Source organism: Peromyscus maniculatus, chromosome 7, assembly GCF_049852395.1.
Source record: "Peromyscus maniculatus bairdii isolate BWxNUB_F1_BW_parent chromosome 7, HU_Pman_BW_mat_3.1, whole genome shotgun sequence".
Taxonomy (NCBI): Eukaryota; Metazoa; Chordata; class Mammalia; order Rodentia; family Cricetidae; genus Peromyscus; species Peromyscus maniculatus.
Window position 1 is genome coordinate 108,482,937 of NC_134858.1, and position 17,284 is coordinate 108,500,220.

Consider the following 17,284-nt stretch of genomic DNA (forward strand, 5'->3'; position numbering starts at 1 on the left):
TAACCTCTTTAGTTTCCCGCAGGTCTCACTCCCAGCTGGGTTACTTTGAGTTCCCGGGAAGACAGGACTGATTTATGACAAGGGAGGACACTAAGCCTCCACTCCACCCCCAGGATGAGATCACCCAACAGCACCTCCTTGATGGGAACTGACCCTGGAGCAGGAGTGAGCACCCGTCATCTTACGGGAACCGGAGTGCTCCACCCAAGTGATGATGACTTCTCAGAGCTGAGGTGACAGATGGGATCCCAGGCCTGACTAGACTGCCTCCGTTGTCATCTCCACAAACCCCACTCCTCTTTGTTTCCTTTTTCTATAAAAACCAGAAGTTCCTGCTCGCCCCTTGAAGACCAGTTTGGGGAGGGGGGTGTCACCGAACCCCTTTATCTGTTTTTCCCAACATGATCATGAGTAACAGCTAAAGGGACATGAAGAAGGTCAGAAGCCCATCACTTCCCGGATCTGGTTTGGGTCTCTCGCTGGCTAAGTCAAGAATTTCGACACAGCTCACCAAACTGTTTGCAAAGGACTCTCACAGACAAGACTGTGAACCAGGCTTACAGTGCTGGGGTTAAAGCCGTGTGCGCCACCACCAGCAGCACAAAGGTTTGTTTGTTCTCAATTCTTTTACACTTATGTGTCTATTTTGTATGTGTGTGTATGTAATTTCATGTGTGCACATGTGGATGCCGGAGGTCAATGTCAAGCGTCTCTCAATTGCTCTGTACCTTTTAAAAGTTATTTTGTTTGTATGTGTTTGCCTGTACGGCATGGGTGCATTGCACATGCTCCAACATGATCAGAACTTACTGACCCGCTAAGTGAACTACGCCAGATGTGAAGAGACAAACACTGACTCCACTTCTTCATGGCATCTGGGATCAAATTCAGACAGTTAAGGTTATCAGAGGCTGAGGGAAACCAGGGTGAAGGGGAACACAGTGTTTAATGGAGCAGATTGTTTGGAATGATGAAAAAATCCTAGCATGGTGGGTTGGGTAACGAGTATAAACCAATGTAAATGTACTTAATGAGGTTGGGAATTGAGAAACGGAGGCAGGAGAATTCTATGTTGCAGATCAGCCTCTCCCTCTCCCAAAAAGAAAAAGTTGATATAACGGAAACAAAATAAATACAAACGACTCAGCAGCAGCAGCAGCAGCAGCAGCAGAAGACAGGGTGAGGTACAGTGGCATCCTCACTACCATAGCCATGCATCATTCCCACGCAAACGAGAGCTGAATAAAAACTATTTACCTTTGTGCACACAAATACACTGTGTGCCTGGCACCTGTAGAGGGCAGAGGAGGGCACCAGAGCCCCTGCAATGGGAGTTATGGAGGCCATGTAAGCTGTCATGGGTGCTGGAACCTGAAATCTAGGTCCTCTGCAAGAGCAGCAAGTACTGTTGGACCATCTCTCCAGCCCCAAGATTTATAATTTTATGTGTATATGTGCCTGGGTGCATGAGACCAGAGGTCAGAAGAGTATTTTGAATCCCTTGGAACTGGAATTATAGGTGGTTGTGAGCTGCCATGTAGGCGTACTGGGAGCCAAATCTGGGGTCCACTGTAAACACAGTGAAGACTTAACCACTGAGGCATCTTTCCAGCCCACATTCCCATCTTTTTTTCCTCTTTGAGACAGTCCCACTTTGTATCCTGAGCTGGCTCCTGTCTCAGCATCCTTAGTGCTGAGATTGCAAATGTGTGCCACAATACCTGGCTTTTGATACTCGGGGGTGGGAGTGGGATGGTGCTCTGGGGATGTAGCTCAGCTGGCAGAACGCTTGGAGGGCACACAGGAAGCCCTAGGTTTGATCTTCAGCACCACATAAAACGGGGATTGAGGAAACATGCCTACCATCCTCCATTCATGAATGAAGACCCGAAATTCAAGGTCATTCTTGGCTACTTGATGAGAAATTCAAGACCAGCTTGGGCTACATACAAAGTGTGATCATGTTTCAAAAACTAAGAAAAAGCAAAAACCACACCGCCCCCCCAAAAAAAGCCAACAATCTGAGCATCCGCTAGACACTTGGTGCTTATCTGGCCTGTGTGTTCCTATTGAAAACAAACGAAATATGTTCCCATTATGGAGAACTTGAAAATTTTTAAGTACAGAGAGGGGAAAAAAGCAACCCACCACAAAATATTGTTCATCTTACCACCTAGAAATAACCACTCCTCACATGTTGATCAACAGAGTTCCCACTTTTATGTGCATACTCTTAAACAATGTATTATAAAAACAGCATGTCATTTTATAATTTGGCTTACCACTAATATTATAAACATTTTCTTTCCTCTGCAACGGTTGATACAATTGCATAGCTTGGAGAAACGATGTAGTAGTGACCTGGAACGCACTACGTAGCCCAGGCTGGCCGTGGATTCTTGGGAGTCCTGTCTTTGCCTCCTGAGCTGCACTTACTAATTAACATGTGCGACACCGTACTTGGATGGATGACCTTTTAACTCGCTTCTCTGTCCCTTCCTAAGCATCAAACAATCCATTCTGTTTTCCCCAATCAGTTTCAGTTGCTTCCTTCTTATCTTGTTGGTCCCTCCGCACAGACCTGAGTTACTTCTACAACTTCCCTGTAAGATAATTTTTCTTCTTTCAGCACTTCTGAGTGCTGGGATTAAAGCCATGTGCCACAATGCCTGGCCTATTGCCTTTCTTTTTTGGTTTTTCAACACAAGGTTCCTCTGTGTATCCCTGGCTATCCTCGAACTGGCTCTCTAGACCAGGCTGGACTTGCCTCTGCCTCCTGAGTGCTGGATTTAAAGGCATGTACCACTACTGCCTGGCTTTTCTTTTCTTTTCAAGATTTATTACATATACAGTGCTCTGCCTGCATCTATTCCTGCAGGCCAGAAGAGGGCACCAGATCTCAATACAGATAGATGGCTGATAGCCACCATGTGGTTATTGGGAATTGAACTCAACATCTCTGGAAGAACAGCCTGTGCGCCTAACCTGTGAGCCATCTCTCCAGCCCCTACTTTTCTTTTTTTTTTCTTTTTTAAAAGATTTATTTATTATGTATACAGTGTTCTGCCTACTTGTTTGCTTGCAGGCCAGAAGAGGGCACCAGATCTCATTACAGATGGTTGTGAGCCACCATGTGGTTGCTGGGAATTGAACTCAGGACCTTTGGAAGAACAGCCAGTGCTCTTAACCGCTGAGCCATCTCTCCAGCCCTACTTTTCTTTTCTTTTTTTTTTTTTTTTTTTTTTTTTTTTTTTTTTTTTTGGTTTTTCGAGACAGGGTTTCTCTGCGTAGTTTTGCGCCTTTCCTGGAGCTCACTTGGTAGCCCAGGCTGGCCTCGAACTCACAGCGATCCGCCTGGCTCTGCCTCCCGAGTGCTGGGATTAAAGGCGTGCGCCACCACCGCCCGGCTTACTTTTCTTTTCTTAAAAGACAATTTCTTAACTAATTTTCACCTACTCTGAATTTACTCTCAGTTGCATATCAGGATTTAATAATCTTAAGAACTGCTTAAAAGTATTAGCAAGAAATGTTAAGAATTACTTTCATCAAGAACCACAAGATGTGGGCTAGAGATGGCTCAGTGGTTAAGAACATTGGCTGCTTTCCCAGAGGACCCAGGTTCAATTCCCAGCACCCATGACAGCTTACAACTGCCTGTAAGTCCAGTTCTAGGGGACAGACACCCTCACTCGGATATACATGAAGGCAAAACACCAATGCACATAAAATAAAAATAAAATAAAATAAATTAAAAAAAAAAAACCCACAGGATGTGGCCATGTGGTATAGTTCCACTCCCCCACCCCCGGAGCTGAGGACTGAACCCAGGGGCCTTCTACCACTGAGCTAAATCCCCACCCTGTAGTACAGTTTTTAAGTAGAATGGCTTTTAGGCTGGGAATGTAGCTCAGTGTTAGAGCGCTTGGCACACACAGGCTATGGCTTTGACTGCCAACACAGCCAGAAAGGGGCAGAGCTGTGCAGAGGTGAGGCCTAGTTAGAGTTGGGGGGGGCCGTGCCAGGGATCACTATGAGCATTACTTCCAAATCATTGACAAATGATCATCTTTGTTAGGATGCTGGCATTGAGTTCCTATGACAGACAGCTACACTTTCGTTTCCAGAAGAAGGCAAATGCCAGCCAACATGAAAGTAGTCAGCACAGACGGTGCTCGTCCTGGAGTCCTGGATGCTGGGAGATCCCGGTCCATCACATGACCACCTGAAAGGCAGAGATGCTTGATCATTAGGGAAGTCCCTCCAGCTTCCCTGCTGCCTCCACTGCCTGAGCACACGTCTATCTAGATCCAGAACTCTGCGGGGCCTGACTGGATGAGGACAGTGTGCCCACAAGATCAGCAGCACTAACTACATGACTCCCTTATTCCCCTGAAGAGCTTTCATCAAAAGTTGCTGCAGATCTGTTGTTGATGGGCTCTTCCCTGGATACTTTCTATTCCAATGTTGGTGCAGACCCTGGTTAGGCTCTGGTAAGGTGACAACACATCTTGGACCCCAAATTCCAGGGAGAAAATATGGTCCCCATTCATCTGATCATTCTATCCTTTGCTAATAAAATCTATGCACAACACCCAAAACGCAATAGTAAAGACACAGACCCTGTACGGGGATACAAGGCCCCATCCTGTGTCAGATGAAGGTATCCTTTCATTTACTTTGTGACTTGCACACATTTGATTCTGAGAGCTCAAATGTGAGCTGCTCAGAAAAAACCCAGCCGTGTGGGGTGGGGACGACACTGGCTCCTCGGCTCTCGTCTGTGTCACTCTTGCCATCGTCTCCTTCAGATCTGTAAGACGAAGGGTGCTGTGACCACCCACCAGAGACCCTTAGGGTGCAGGAAGAACCAGTCCTGGTGGCTCGAGACTTTAAACCCCGGCACCAACAATATTTTATGTGGGGCACATCTTTAATCCCAGCACTTGGGAACAGAAGCAGGCAGATCTCTGTAAGTTCCAGGCCAGCCAGGGTTACATGGTGAGATCTTGTCTCAAAAAAAAAAATGTTTGCAGGACACCGGTGGGGTCAAAGCGCTGGGACCCAAGGCTGGTGGATTAATTATTCCTGTAATCTCAGACTATGGAGGCTGAGGCACGAGGACTGATGGGGGTCAGAGGTCAACTTAGGTACAGAGTGAGTTCCAGACCAGCCTGGGCTTCAGAATAAGACAAAAATAACAACAAAACACCCCAGACAACCAACCCAAACCCACCAGCGTACAGGAAGGATTAGTTGTAGCAGTGGGTTCTGAGTGGCTGGCCTGGCGTCTGTGGGGATCTTCTGCCCAAGGGCAGACGACACTAGAGGGCAGTTCTCGATGCTCAAGTGGCAAGCTCTTTTTCTGTTCACGGTGTTCAGCAGAAGCCTGCCTATTACCAGTGTAGACTTGAGGGAACTCCAAAGGTAGTGTGACAGTATGGACTGAGGAATGTCCCTTACCAAGTCCCCCACACCTGAGAGCTCTCCTCAAGATCCATTGTATCAGGGACTGCACACCCACAGCTCCGTATCTGAGAAAGCATTCTCCATCAAAACCCATCCTTCAGGAACATCCATCAGGGGCCTTGCATCTGAGGGAGCACCCCAAAGGTCCCACATCTAAGAGGACACTACTTAAGGACCTCCTTATATGCCTATGACACCACATCTAAAGAAACATTTCCCAGGGACATCACATCTAAGGGAGCACTCCCTAAGGACCTAGTGTTTGAGGGAGCACCCACCAAGGATTCCTAGGCTCTATGCCCTTTGGAGCCCTTACGCTATTTTATAAGCAGAGGCCTGACTGGCAGGTCCTGTTAGACCCGGAAGAAGTTGGACCCTAGCAGAACAGGAGACAGAAAGGGAGTCCTTTGGGTGTCTAAGGGACCCGACAGGACTGAAGAGGGACAGTTGCTTACCACAGCCAGGTAGAAAGGCCTGAGGAAAACAGTGGAGCCGGCCTTGCCAGCACCTGCACAGGGAACACTTCTTGGGCAGCCAGGTGCCGTGGAGGACAGACCCACAGTGCCTGTGAAAGAGAGAGAACCCCGGCAGTGAATTCCTCACTCTCCCTTTCCTCCCCACCGCCCAGTCCTGTCCCTCCCAACAGCTTACTCTTTTCGTACGTCACGTTCACAGTTGCGTCCATAGAAGGAAGGTGGACAGGCACAGAAGGACCCCAGGATACAGGTCCCTCCATTCAGGCAGCAAGTTTTATTAAGCAACTTACCTGAAATGTAAAAGAAGTCATGGGGTGGGTAGAGGACTGATAGACCATAAACCAAGGTCCATCTAGCACTCTGAAGAGCCCATAGCATAAGACTCTACCTCTTAGGGAAATCATTTTCACGTTCAGACCAGGGATGGTTACCAGTCCCCAGCACGAAGTCGCATCAGGAAAAAAACCCGACTTTCAGGGATGTGACACAACATGCACATCTCACTCATCTCTACACCCCAGCCACTACAAGGCAACCCAGCCGCTAACCCACACGCCCGCCCGCTCTCTTAGGTGAAGTGCTAAAAAGTTACATTTGAGATGTATCAGGGCAGAACAGAGATGAATTAAGGCAAGCAAGTCTTACTGTTCTCTATCCCCATGGGAGGCACAAACTGGAAAGAGCGAGATCGTAATGCAGGTTCTTCCTGGTTCCGAAGGCTGTTATCTCTGATGGCCAGGTCTCTCGGAGATGGAATAGCCGGCCCACGGTGGCCCAACCCTGTATTTCAGGCCACATGAATTTCTTTTCTTTTCTTTTTCTTTTTCCGAGACAGGGCTTCTTTGTATAGCCTTGGCTGTCCTTGAACTAGCTCTGTAGACCAGGCTGGCCTCGAACTCAAAGAGATCCACCTACCTCTGATTCCCAAGTGCTGGGATTAAAGATGTGCCCCGCATAAAATATTGTTGGTGCTCCTAAGAAGCACCGTCCACCAACCACCACCAAGTATGGTGGCACATGCCTGTGACCTTAGCACTCAGGAGGTGGAGGAAGGCTCCTGAGTTAGAGGCCAGCCCGAGAGGCCCTGTCCCAAACACCACGGCTGAGCTCAACAGCAGTGTAGTTAGGATGCATAAGGTTTACTCTCAGCACAGAGGAGGTGGGGATGGAGTGGAGGGTAATCTGGAAGTATGTCCAGGAGGTGCGAAGCCCAGGGCCAAATGCCCAGCACCATGTGAACAACAACAAAAAAGATGGTGCTCAAAAGGAAAAAATAATTCGGCCAGATTCAGTACTGAACTTGGGAGGCAGAGGCAGGAGAATTAGGAGTTCAGTTAGCCTTGGCTGTAGTGTGAATTCCTAAGCTACAAGGCCTTTACCCCACAACAAAAGTGTGCATGTGTGTACAAAACTCACTGGGTGTGGCGGAGACACTGGGGAGGGTGGAGGAGGCAGGGGATGCAGGAATCCCAGGACAGCCAGGGCTCTGTGACTCCCAGTCTCAAAAAACTGAATCCCAACTCGGCAGTGGTGATGCACGCCTTTAGTCCCAGCTTTCAGGAGGCAGAGGCAGGTGGATCTCTGTGAGTTCAAGGCCAGCTTGGTCTCCATGGAGAGTTCCAGGGCATCCAGGGCTACACAGAGAAACCCTGTCTTGAAGCTCCCCACCCCGCAAAAAAACAAAACAAAAAACCCTGAGCCCCAAACAAAAGAAAACACTCACCAGCAATGAGTCCAAATTCAAACGCACTGGAAATGGCCACAAGTAAAACCAGACTAGAGAAAGGAAATTGGACATCAGTCAGGGAGACAAAGCACGAGAAACCGGGGCCTTCTCGTCACAAGACCACAGGCCACTGAGAAGCGAAGACTGCCACCTTCCTTCTCTAGTCCTGCCTCCAGGAACAAAACTGGAGCAGAAATTCCCTGTTCGAAAAAATCCTACTTTGCCCAAACTGCACATTTTTTCCCCATGGTACAGTTTACATGTATGAATTTTTAAATGGCTGTACGGGCCACGGTGGAAAACTTGCCCAGCATGTGCAGATCCTGGTCTGTTCCCCAGCACCACTAGATAAAAACCTGTCCTGTCATTTAAAATGGGTCCAAGTTTAATTTGTTATTCTTAATGGTTTGTAAAGTATTGAATGTCTCTACCATTCACTTTTAGAGGCAATCGTAATTTGGCTGCAACACTAATTATTATTTATGATGAGTGAGCTGGAAATGGTGGCGGCCACTAAGCTTTACAGTCTGAGTTGGATGCCCAGGACCCACACAGGGATCTCACTCCAGGAGGTCATATTCTGACCTCCACGCACACGTACCACTGCATCCTTACACACACACACACACACACACACACACACACACACGGAACTTTAAAAAGATTGACTATTTTAAAAAGTCAATGGCAAAGTAGTACATAAGTAGATACAAAGCTCCAGGGTCTTCAGGAAAAGCAGCAACGTTACCGGAAGCTTTTTAAGATTCAAGCAAGATAAAATCAGAGAAGCATCTATAGAACATGGTTTTCTGAAGTTGCAATCTCCAGCAATCAAAAATTCAAGGTTAGCTCATACCTGGACCAGAAGTGCGCCATCTTCCACGGGTCGTAAAAATGTTGGAGAAAAATACAAGGAAAACAGTACTAGCAAATGGCTTTAATTCATAAAGTAATTCCCCAAACACCCAAAGGTTAATTTCCCGAAGTGAAAAATAGTAAATTAGAAAGATATCCCAGATGAGAAATGCGCCTGTCCCAGAGAATCTTAGGGCAGTCGACAGCCAAGGTCTCCAAGCAGACTCGGGGGGATGGGGCCTCGCCCGCCTACTGAAGGCTTTGACCTTGAGAAAGGACTTCCGAGAGATCTTCCTTCCTTCGTTAGAAACCCTTGGGGTGGCGGGAGGACCCTCAGGTGGGCGGGGAGACCGGAGCCCCACGCCCATGACCAGGCCTTCACACTGCAAGGCCGGCCGGGCGGTGGGCTTGGCTAAGCAGCAGTGTCTGATTAGATACAGGTTTTCTTTTCTCTTGAGAAAGGGGGCCGAAGAGAGAGAGTCAAGTTATACTACCGGGGCCGTTCAAACACGAAAGTCATTATTTAGGAACCGCTAAGCATTATGTATAAATATGTAGGCATTTGATACTTCATTATCGAATTTTAACTCTGAATTTGCTAAAAAAAGCCGCGTGGAGCTGGTTGCTGGGGAAGCTTGGGTGGCTAGGGAAGATGCGCTGGCGAGCCGCGAGGACTTGTTTGGGTGAGGAGCAAGGTCAAGGTCAAGGTCCGGGAGGGATTGGAGTCGGGGAGTGAGAGCGAATCTTCTCCTGCGGCGTCTGAAGTGCAAACGTGTGTCCGGGAGCCTGCGGGTGGGCGCGGGGACCGGCAGGGACCTGAAGCTTAAAGCCGTAGGTCGTTGGTTCTATTGTGTTCAGACATGCCCAATATGCTAAGTGGATGAGCTGCAATTTACTGGTTCTCTCTCTCTCCCCCTCCCCCCACCTCCTCCTCTGTGTCTCTATCTCTGTGTGGGGATGGGGAGTGCCTCGCCTTGTATCTGGAGTAGTATCTCTCTAGAACTAGATGCTGGGCAGGCCTGTGGCACAACTCCCAGAGAAACATCCAACCCCGCGATACCCCCTTCGCTGAAAGCGCTATAGCGGATAAGTTCTCATTTCCGAACTTAAGACAATGGCGGTCACCTCCGTTTCTGAGAAAGGCACTGAGGCTGCTGTTCTGGTGAGAGGTTTCAGAGTCCAAGGAAGCACATGTGTGTGACATGTGTGTGGAATGCCACGGGGCAAGGCTTCAAGGACCCAAAGTCAGATACTTATTATTAGCCGTGGGGTACAAGGTCCATCTACTTTAATATTTTAGATTTATTCTCATACTCGACATGAGCAGCCAGGTATTAGAAACAACCTGTCTGTCTGTCTGTCACAAAAGCAGGTCATGGTGGCACAGGCCTGTACGAGGTGGAGGCAGGAGGATTGGAGTAAGTTAGAAGCCAGCCTGGTCTTCAGAGTAAGTTTAAGGCTAGCCTGTGCTACAGGGCAAGACCCTACTTTATATTTGTTCTAACCCTTCTTTTGAGAAAGGATCTCACTCAAGCTTAGGCTGGCCTGGAACTCAGTTATCTTCTTTCCTCTGTTTCTCCAAATTCTGGGATTACAGGCAAGTATTAACAAGCACAGCTAAGACAGCCTCTGAATACAAAACAGGGCTGGAGAGAAGGCTCGGCGCTTAAGAGCACTGGCTGCTCTTCCAGAGGACCCGAGGTTCAATTCCCAGCTCCCACATGGCAGCTTACAACTGTCTGCAATGCCAGTTCCAGAAGATCTGACACCCTCACACAGACAGACATGCAGGCAGTTCATCAACGCACATAAAAACAAATCTTAAAAAAAAAGAGAAGAGAAATACAAAACACAAAAGCAACAACCCTCCTCCACTCCTGACACAGGCCGCTATGGTGACTTACTTCGTTAATAGTTTCAGCACATTCATACAGGCCAGCAGACCCAGACCGTGACCGTGGGCGGGCCTGGGAATTCTGTCCACACTCACTCTCTCCACCCCCACCCCAGTCACACTTAGCCTCCAGCCTCTTTGCGGGTTCCTGAAACTCTGTCGGGATGTTATTCCCCTGCAGGCCCCTGCTCCTTCATTAACAAGCGAATGGCTGTTTTCACTGGGAATTTGACAAACAGAACTTACTCTGCATACACCTCTAGTTCCCTGCCGGGGTTTGAAAGGACAGATTCCTGCATACCGACTGGCAGACTGGAAGGGTGAGGAGGAGTGGTCAAGGGATTAGGAGGAGACCCCATTTGTTTCTGTGTGATTTACGTTATTTCTCTACCTGTGTAGACATAGCAGGAATTATTTTATCATGGATCCCAGCAGGACACGTTTCTACAGTGTCTTCCCTTGCAAGTATAACTTGGGGACACTTGAGGGCGTATCCTTGTAAATACTGAGCACTGAACTTGTTTGCTTAATTCATGCATGCTTCCGAAATGTTTTCCCAGATCCCACCCTGTCCCTTTTCTTTCTCCCTTTACTGCAAAACTATGTAAAGATCTCCTCTCCCTGGACTTGTCCATGCTGGCTGCAGCTAACATCCGAAGATTTTTTTGATTCCTGAAAAATAGTATTTTGGGCTGGGCAGTGGTGGTGCACGCCTTTACTCCCAGCACTTGGGAGGGAGATGCAGGCTGACCTCAGTGAGTTTGAGGCCATCCTGATCTACAGAGCAAGTTCCAGGGCAGCCAGGACTACATAGAGAAACCCTGTCTCGGAAAGAAAAAAAAAAAAACTGTATTTTGTTGTTTGGATTTGCATATTTCACTGTTTCTGGGTGTTTATATTTTGTTTCCTATGACTTGACTGGTGGTTCTTACAGTGCCCTTGAACTGGCTTCTTTGGGCTTAGTCTGAATGTCATTTGCTCTGGGAGGTCCTTCCTGGCACTGTTTGTCCCCATCCTGGCTTCCAGCTGGGGCCCTGAACTGAAGAACAGATCCTGGTATCCACTGCCCCGCCCCAGAGTTTATTTTGCTAACACTGGATGGTAAACTGCTTATTTTCTTGTCTTTCACCCCATTACCCCTGGTTCCCACCTAGGAGGTCTAAAGCCTGGTGTTCCAGAACTCCCAGCTTCTACAACCCTGATAGCAGTTTCTCTCTGAGCCAATTAGGAAAACCCCGTCTATGGGCCACCCAGTGGCCTACAGAAGCATTAAGTCTCAGCCCCATTTTCTAAAATAGGGGCCAGAGCAACACCCTTGAGAAGCCAGGAAGACAGTATTTCCCCCAAACCTGAGCCTGGAAAAATAACAAGGAACATTGCTTTCCTCCAAAAACGAAGGAAAGAAACCCCAGTTTGTAGTCATTACTGATATGCCGGGTGCCTTATTCTAAAAAGTTAGCCATGCATAAGACAAGATGATTTGGTGCATTTTCAGAAGCAGTGTCAGAGGAGGGGTAGTTTGATTTACACTTTGTGTGTGTGTGTGTGTGTGTGTGTGTGTGTGTGTGTGTGTGTGTGCTCTTGTGCACATGTGATTTTTTTACAATTCTATTATTTATATTTTTTAGTGTGCATCTATGTGTGTGTGCACATTCCTGGCATGTGTGTGGAAGGCAGAGGACACCTTGCAGGACTTGGTTCCCTCTGCCTTCCGCAGTGTAGGTACCCCAGGGAGAACTCGGGTCCATAGGCTTGTTGTGCCGGCAAGCTCCTTTGCCCACCGAGTCGCCTCACTTGCTCCACCTTTCTCCAGCTCTCTTGCACAGATCTTTCTTCTGCGGGTCAAATCGATTAGCTGTTTACTAACCAGGCACCTGGGCTGGGCTTTGCCCAGGGGGGCAGGCCATGGCTTCCTTTCCCCATTCTGGATAAGACAAGCCAAACACCATTTTAGTTGCATCCCCAAACTCCTGGTGAGGGGAAGGGACAGCTCTGTCTCCACTGCTCACAGACATTGTCAAAGTTAATTGGTCTCAGCAGACAAATGGGGACAGGCAGGCCCCTAGGAGACAATCAGAAGGCAAGCTGGGCTGCATTCACAGGATGTAGAGGACGTCATCTAAGAGAGTCTTAAGTGGATTTGTATGTGACTGCTTCCAGTGTTCCTCAGGGCTCTCAGGGATTTGAAATGGATGAAATGCAGATGAAAGGTGGGAAGCGGGGTGCAAGCCCAATCTGCCATCAGAAACAGATTTAAAAGTCGGTCCTGGGCGGTGAGCGGCTATCTTTCATGCAAATGCCCAGGCACACTGACATATGTCTTCTCCTGTGAAAAGTCAGTTGAGCCGGGCGGTGGTGGCGCACGCCTTTAATCCCAGCACTCGGGAGGCAGAGGCAGGTGGATCTCTGTGAGTTCAAGGCCAGCCTGGACTACAGAGTGAGATCCAGGAAAAGGCACAAAGCTACACAGAGAAACCCTGTCTTGAAAAGCCAAACAACAGCAACAACAAAAGTCAGTTGAGCTGGGCTTCTGACTTAGGGAAATGAAGTGGGAACTGTTTTAAGTAATTGAGTTGATAAGAATTTATAACTTAGCAATGTAGAACTAATGTAACATCATCACTTTTAAAAATGATGATTATTGCAGTGCTGGGAATTGTACCCAGGGCTTTTCACATGCTAGGCAAGCGCTCTGTCACCGAGGTATACTTCTAGCCTTTGCAAACATTTTAGATTAAAATTTTTTTTTTTTGATTTTTCGAGACAGGGTTTCTCTGTGTAGCTTTGCGCCTTTCCTGGATCTCGCTCTCTAGACCAGGCTGGCCTCGAACTCACAAAGATCCACCTGCCTCTGCCTCCCGAGTGCTGGGATTAAAGGCGTGCGCCACCACCGCCCGGCCTTTAGATTAAAATTTTTAAGGGGCTGGAGAGATGGTTTGGAGGTTAAGAGCACGGGTGCTCTTCCAGAGGTTGTGGGTTCAATTCCCGGCAACCACATGGTGGCTCACAGCCATCTGTAATGAGATCTGGTGCCTCTATTTGGTTCCCTCTTCTGGCACACAGGCATGCATGCAGGCAGAACATGGCATACAAAATAAATAAATAAATAAATAAATAAATAAATAAATAAATAAATAAATAAATAAATAAAATAAAACCAAAAAAAAGTGCATGGCTTTAATACCAGCACTTGGGAAGCAGAGGCAGGTGGATCTCTGTGAGTTCCAGGCCAGCCTGGTCTATTTATTTTTATTTTATGCATATGCATGCCTGCTGCCCAAGGAGGCCAGAAGATGGCATTGGGTCCCCTGAAATTGGAATTACAGATGGTTGTGAGCTGCCATGTTGGTGCTGGGAATTGAACCTAGGTCCTCCTTAACAAGTGCTCTTCACTGCTGAGCCAACTCTCCAGCCTCTCCACCTTGTTTCTGAGATGGGGCCTCCCACTGAACCTGGAGCACACTGATTTGCTAGCTGCGGTTACAGAAGCACTGTTACTCCTGGCTTGTATGTTGTTGTTGAGGATCCGACTCGAATATTCATGCCTTCATGCCAAGCACTTTACTCTCTGAGCCCTCTCTTGTCTCCTAAACTTACAGAAAAAAAATTCCAAAAACTTGAAATACCTATTACATTTGCAAATATTTACAAATAAGATTGAGTGGTGCATGTCTTAATTCCAGCTCTCAGGAAGCAGAGGCAGGCAGATCTCTGTGAGTTCGAGGCCAGCCTGGTCTACAGAGCTAGTTCTAGGACAGCCAAAGCTACACAGAGAAACCCTGTCCTGAAACCGCCCCCCCACACACACACAGAAGAATAGGGGTTCTCTAACCTTCATAGACACCCCCTAAAAGAGTGTTTCCTAAATCCAGTCAAGTTGACAGGGAAGATTAACCATTCAGTGCTCAATAGCTGTGGCTGCTGGGTGGCACATTTGCAGCCCGATTCAGGAGTGTGGCTGATGACCTGTGAGGACCACCATCAGCCCAGGGCGCTCTCCCTGGACTTTTAGCCTGCAGATGTGAAGCAGTAAGCCAGGAGCCCTTGCCACTTGCTACCATTCAATAATGGTCATTGAAATGGAGGGCAGTGTTTATAACAAGCTTCGTTCTTCTGCACACACATCCTAATGGGAGGGAAGTCAGGTAGGAGGCATCGGGGGGTTTTCCTGGAAGGAAGCTTTGAGATGCATGTGACTCATGTTCCAGGAAGAGCCACAGTCTCAGATGACCTGAGGAAAGGTTTGGTTATCTGGGTGTGGTAGAACCCCTTTGGAAGGGAGATAAGCATGCTTATATCTTCGGACACAGAGAGGCAGAAGCTTGGTCTGTGGATGTTGTTTCAGAGGAGTCTGGGAGCCGAGCTGGGGCTGAATGTCTAAAAGCAGTGGTTCCTGATGCTGTGACATGTTATGGTGACCCCCAACCATAAAATTATTTTGTTGTTACTTCATAGTTGTAATTTTGCTACTGTTATGAATTGTAATGTAAATACCTGTGTTTTCCAATGGTTTCAGGTGACCCTAGGAAAGGGTCTTCTAACCCACAAAGGGGTCAGGACCACAGGTTGAGAACCACTGCCTTAAAAGGTGCTGTTTTCTTGGACCCCAGCTAGGACCACTCATGAGGAAGCTGTGTATCAGTATATATGTTAGGCTGTTTATGGTTTCCAGGAACTTGGGGAAGTGAGTACCACAGGGCACAGGTCTCCCTGGTGCATTCTGGGAACTCAGAAGCAGCAAGCTGTGTGTGTGTGTGTGTGTGTGTGTGTGTGTGTGTGTGTGTGTGTGTGTGTGGTGTGTTTTCCTCCACAGGGTCTTATATAGCCCAGGCTGGCCTCAAACTTCCTAAATAGCTTAGGATGACTCTGAACCTCTGACTTGTCTACCTCTACCTCCTAAGAGGAGGGATCACAAGTGTGCACTGCCACACTTGTCTTTTTGGATGTGCCCAACCCAGAGCTGCAGCAATCTGTACAAGTGAGTTTAGTGCATCACCAACAATTCCTTACACAAGAGTAAACACATTTTGTGTTTTAGAGTATCTCCTGGCTGTTCCTCAGAGGCAACCTCAGCACGCGTGTAAACACTGACCCTGTGACTCTGCCCAGGAGTTAAGACCTCCTGGGGTACAGGTGCTTGGTCAGTCCTACCAGCGAGGAGCTGACCTGGCTACCGCTGCACCCGATTGTGCTAATTCCTGCTTCTTACCATGTGGTCACAAGCCAGCAATGTTGGCATCAGGTAAAGCTTGTTAGAGATATGGCTATCTGGCTCTGTAGTTGAGCAAGATCCTGGCAGCTCAGGTGTAAAGGTTGGCAGATAAAACAAGGCAATCAGTTAGACATAAATTTCAGATTGATGACTTTTTTTTTTTTAAGTATAAGTGTATTCTCAAAGTAGTATTCTTATTGTAACATTGGGGATCGAGTCTAGTGCCTCATGCACACCAGGCAAGAACTGAGACTAAAGGGCACGACTCCACACTCAGCTTTCAGGGTTTTTGTTTGAATTTTGAGACTGTGTCTCAAGTAGACCAGGCTGGCTTTGAACTCATATGTAGTTGAGGATGACCTTAAACTTCTGATCTTCCTGCACCCACCTCCAGAATGCTGGGATTCCATGTGTGTGTCACCTTGCTTATTAACTGAGGAGTTGGCATGGGGTATTAGTTGCTCTGGGTTGGCCTTGAATCAAGTGTAGATGAGGATGACCTTGACCTCCTGACTCTCTGCTTCCCAAGTGCAGGGATTTTGGGTACACTCCAGGACTTCAGAGTCAAACCAAGGTGTGTGAGGAGGCCTTGCTGTTATAATGGCTTAGATTCCTGGGCAAACACTGGAGTTCCTTTACTCACTGGGTGTCATTCCAGTGTCTGCCATCAGTAAGACTATTTCTCCAGGTAGCAAGCGTTTAAGGATACAAGGAATAAGCAAGCAAACAGACAAAAACAAAAAACAAAACAAACAAACAAAAAAAACCAAGGATGAAATCAAGACTTTCAAAGTATTGCTTCAAACATCGGGAAAAAAAAAAAAAAGTTTACATAACCTTGATCCCTTCCTATGCGCTTTCTAATCATGTCTCTTGTTTGGCTCCTTGCCCAAACCGAGACCACAGACTACCCCTTCCTTAGCTCTGTTTTGTTCTGTTCACGCAAGGCTTTCCTAGCTGGAAACCGCCAGCTGTCTGTGGAGGCGTTCAGGGGATTCTGCCTTCCGAGCTCGTTCAATAAGCCTGCTCTGCCGAGCTCGTTCAATAAGCCTGCTGTGCCCGGGTGCCAAGCCCTCCCCGACCAGATCTGTTTTGTCTCTTGCTAGGCTGAGTCACATAGAATAGATAGATAGTTTATCAGCACATGTCCTCCAGATCATATTATCCGCTTACAAATATAGCCTCTTAGCGCACAGGCACGGTAGTCCTTCCGCTGGGGGTGTTGCTCTGAGAGTGTAAACAGCGTTGAAAGCGGATCACAGGGTGGCAGCCGCGGCCGGGGACTCTCAGCACCCACCCGCACAGGGAAGGTGAGTGGCGGGTGGTCTCGGCCCCAGCTGCGGAGCGGTGTGAGCTAGCAGATGGGAGCGCCTGTCCTGCGACTGCGCAGAAGCTGAGTGGGGCGTCGCGGCTGCTTGGGGGGACCCGCCACCGCGCCTGCATTGTGGCTTTGGCTGTTTAAGGCTTCACCTGGTGCTCGGTGAGCTCCAGCCAGCAACCATCCAAGCACACGGAGAGGACCAGGCTTTGATAGGTGCTTAGTTCAAGAACCACAATTGAGGGGGGCGACAGAAATCACGTCGGGGTGCATGGGTCCCCTCAGGTGGGCTGCAGTCGGGACAAGGTCCTCAGGAATCCTCCTGGTTCTTTCGGGA

General features: G+C 48.1%; 2 protein-coding genes across 3 annotated transcripts in view; one reads left to right on the forward strand and one right to left on the reverse strand.

Moving 5' to 3' along the window:
- Window positions 1–3,217: 3,217 nt before the first annotated feature.
- On the reverse strand, window positions 3,218–17,072 carry Cripto (cripto, EGF-CFC family member). Its single transcript, XM_076577471.1, has 7 exons — window positions 16,824–17,072; window positions 16,541–16,731; window positions 7,666–7,718; window positions 6,588–6,722; window positions 6,118–6,232; window positions 5,922–6,031; window positions 3,218–4,222 (listed from the first exon to the last, which is right to left on the reverse strand). Exons 1-7 carry the CDS (start codon window positions 17,070–17,072, stop codon window positions 4,107–4,109), a joined length of 969 nt encoding a protein of 322 aa, XP_076433586.1. The 3' UTR covers window positions 3,218–4,106.
- The window catches only part of Lrrc2 (leucine rich repeat containing 2), a 34,583-nt gene continuing 34,088 nt past the window's right edge, over window positions 16,790–17,284 (forward strand). Inside the window, exon 1 of one of the 2 annotated variants that reach the window (XM_076577178.1) lies at window positions 16,790–16,939. The gene's annotated coding sequence lies outside the window, so the exon portion shown is untranslated. The remainder of the gene's footprint in view (window positions 16,940–17,284) is intronic. The other variant, XM_006975518.4, reaches the window with a different exon arrangement.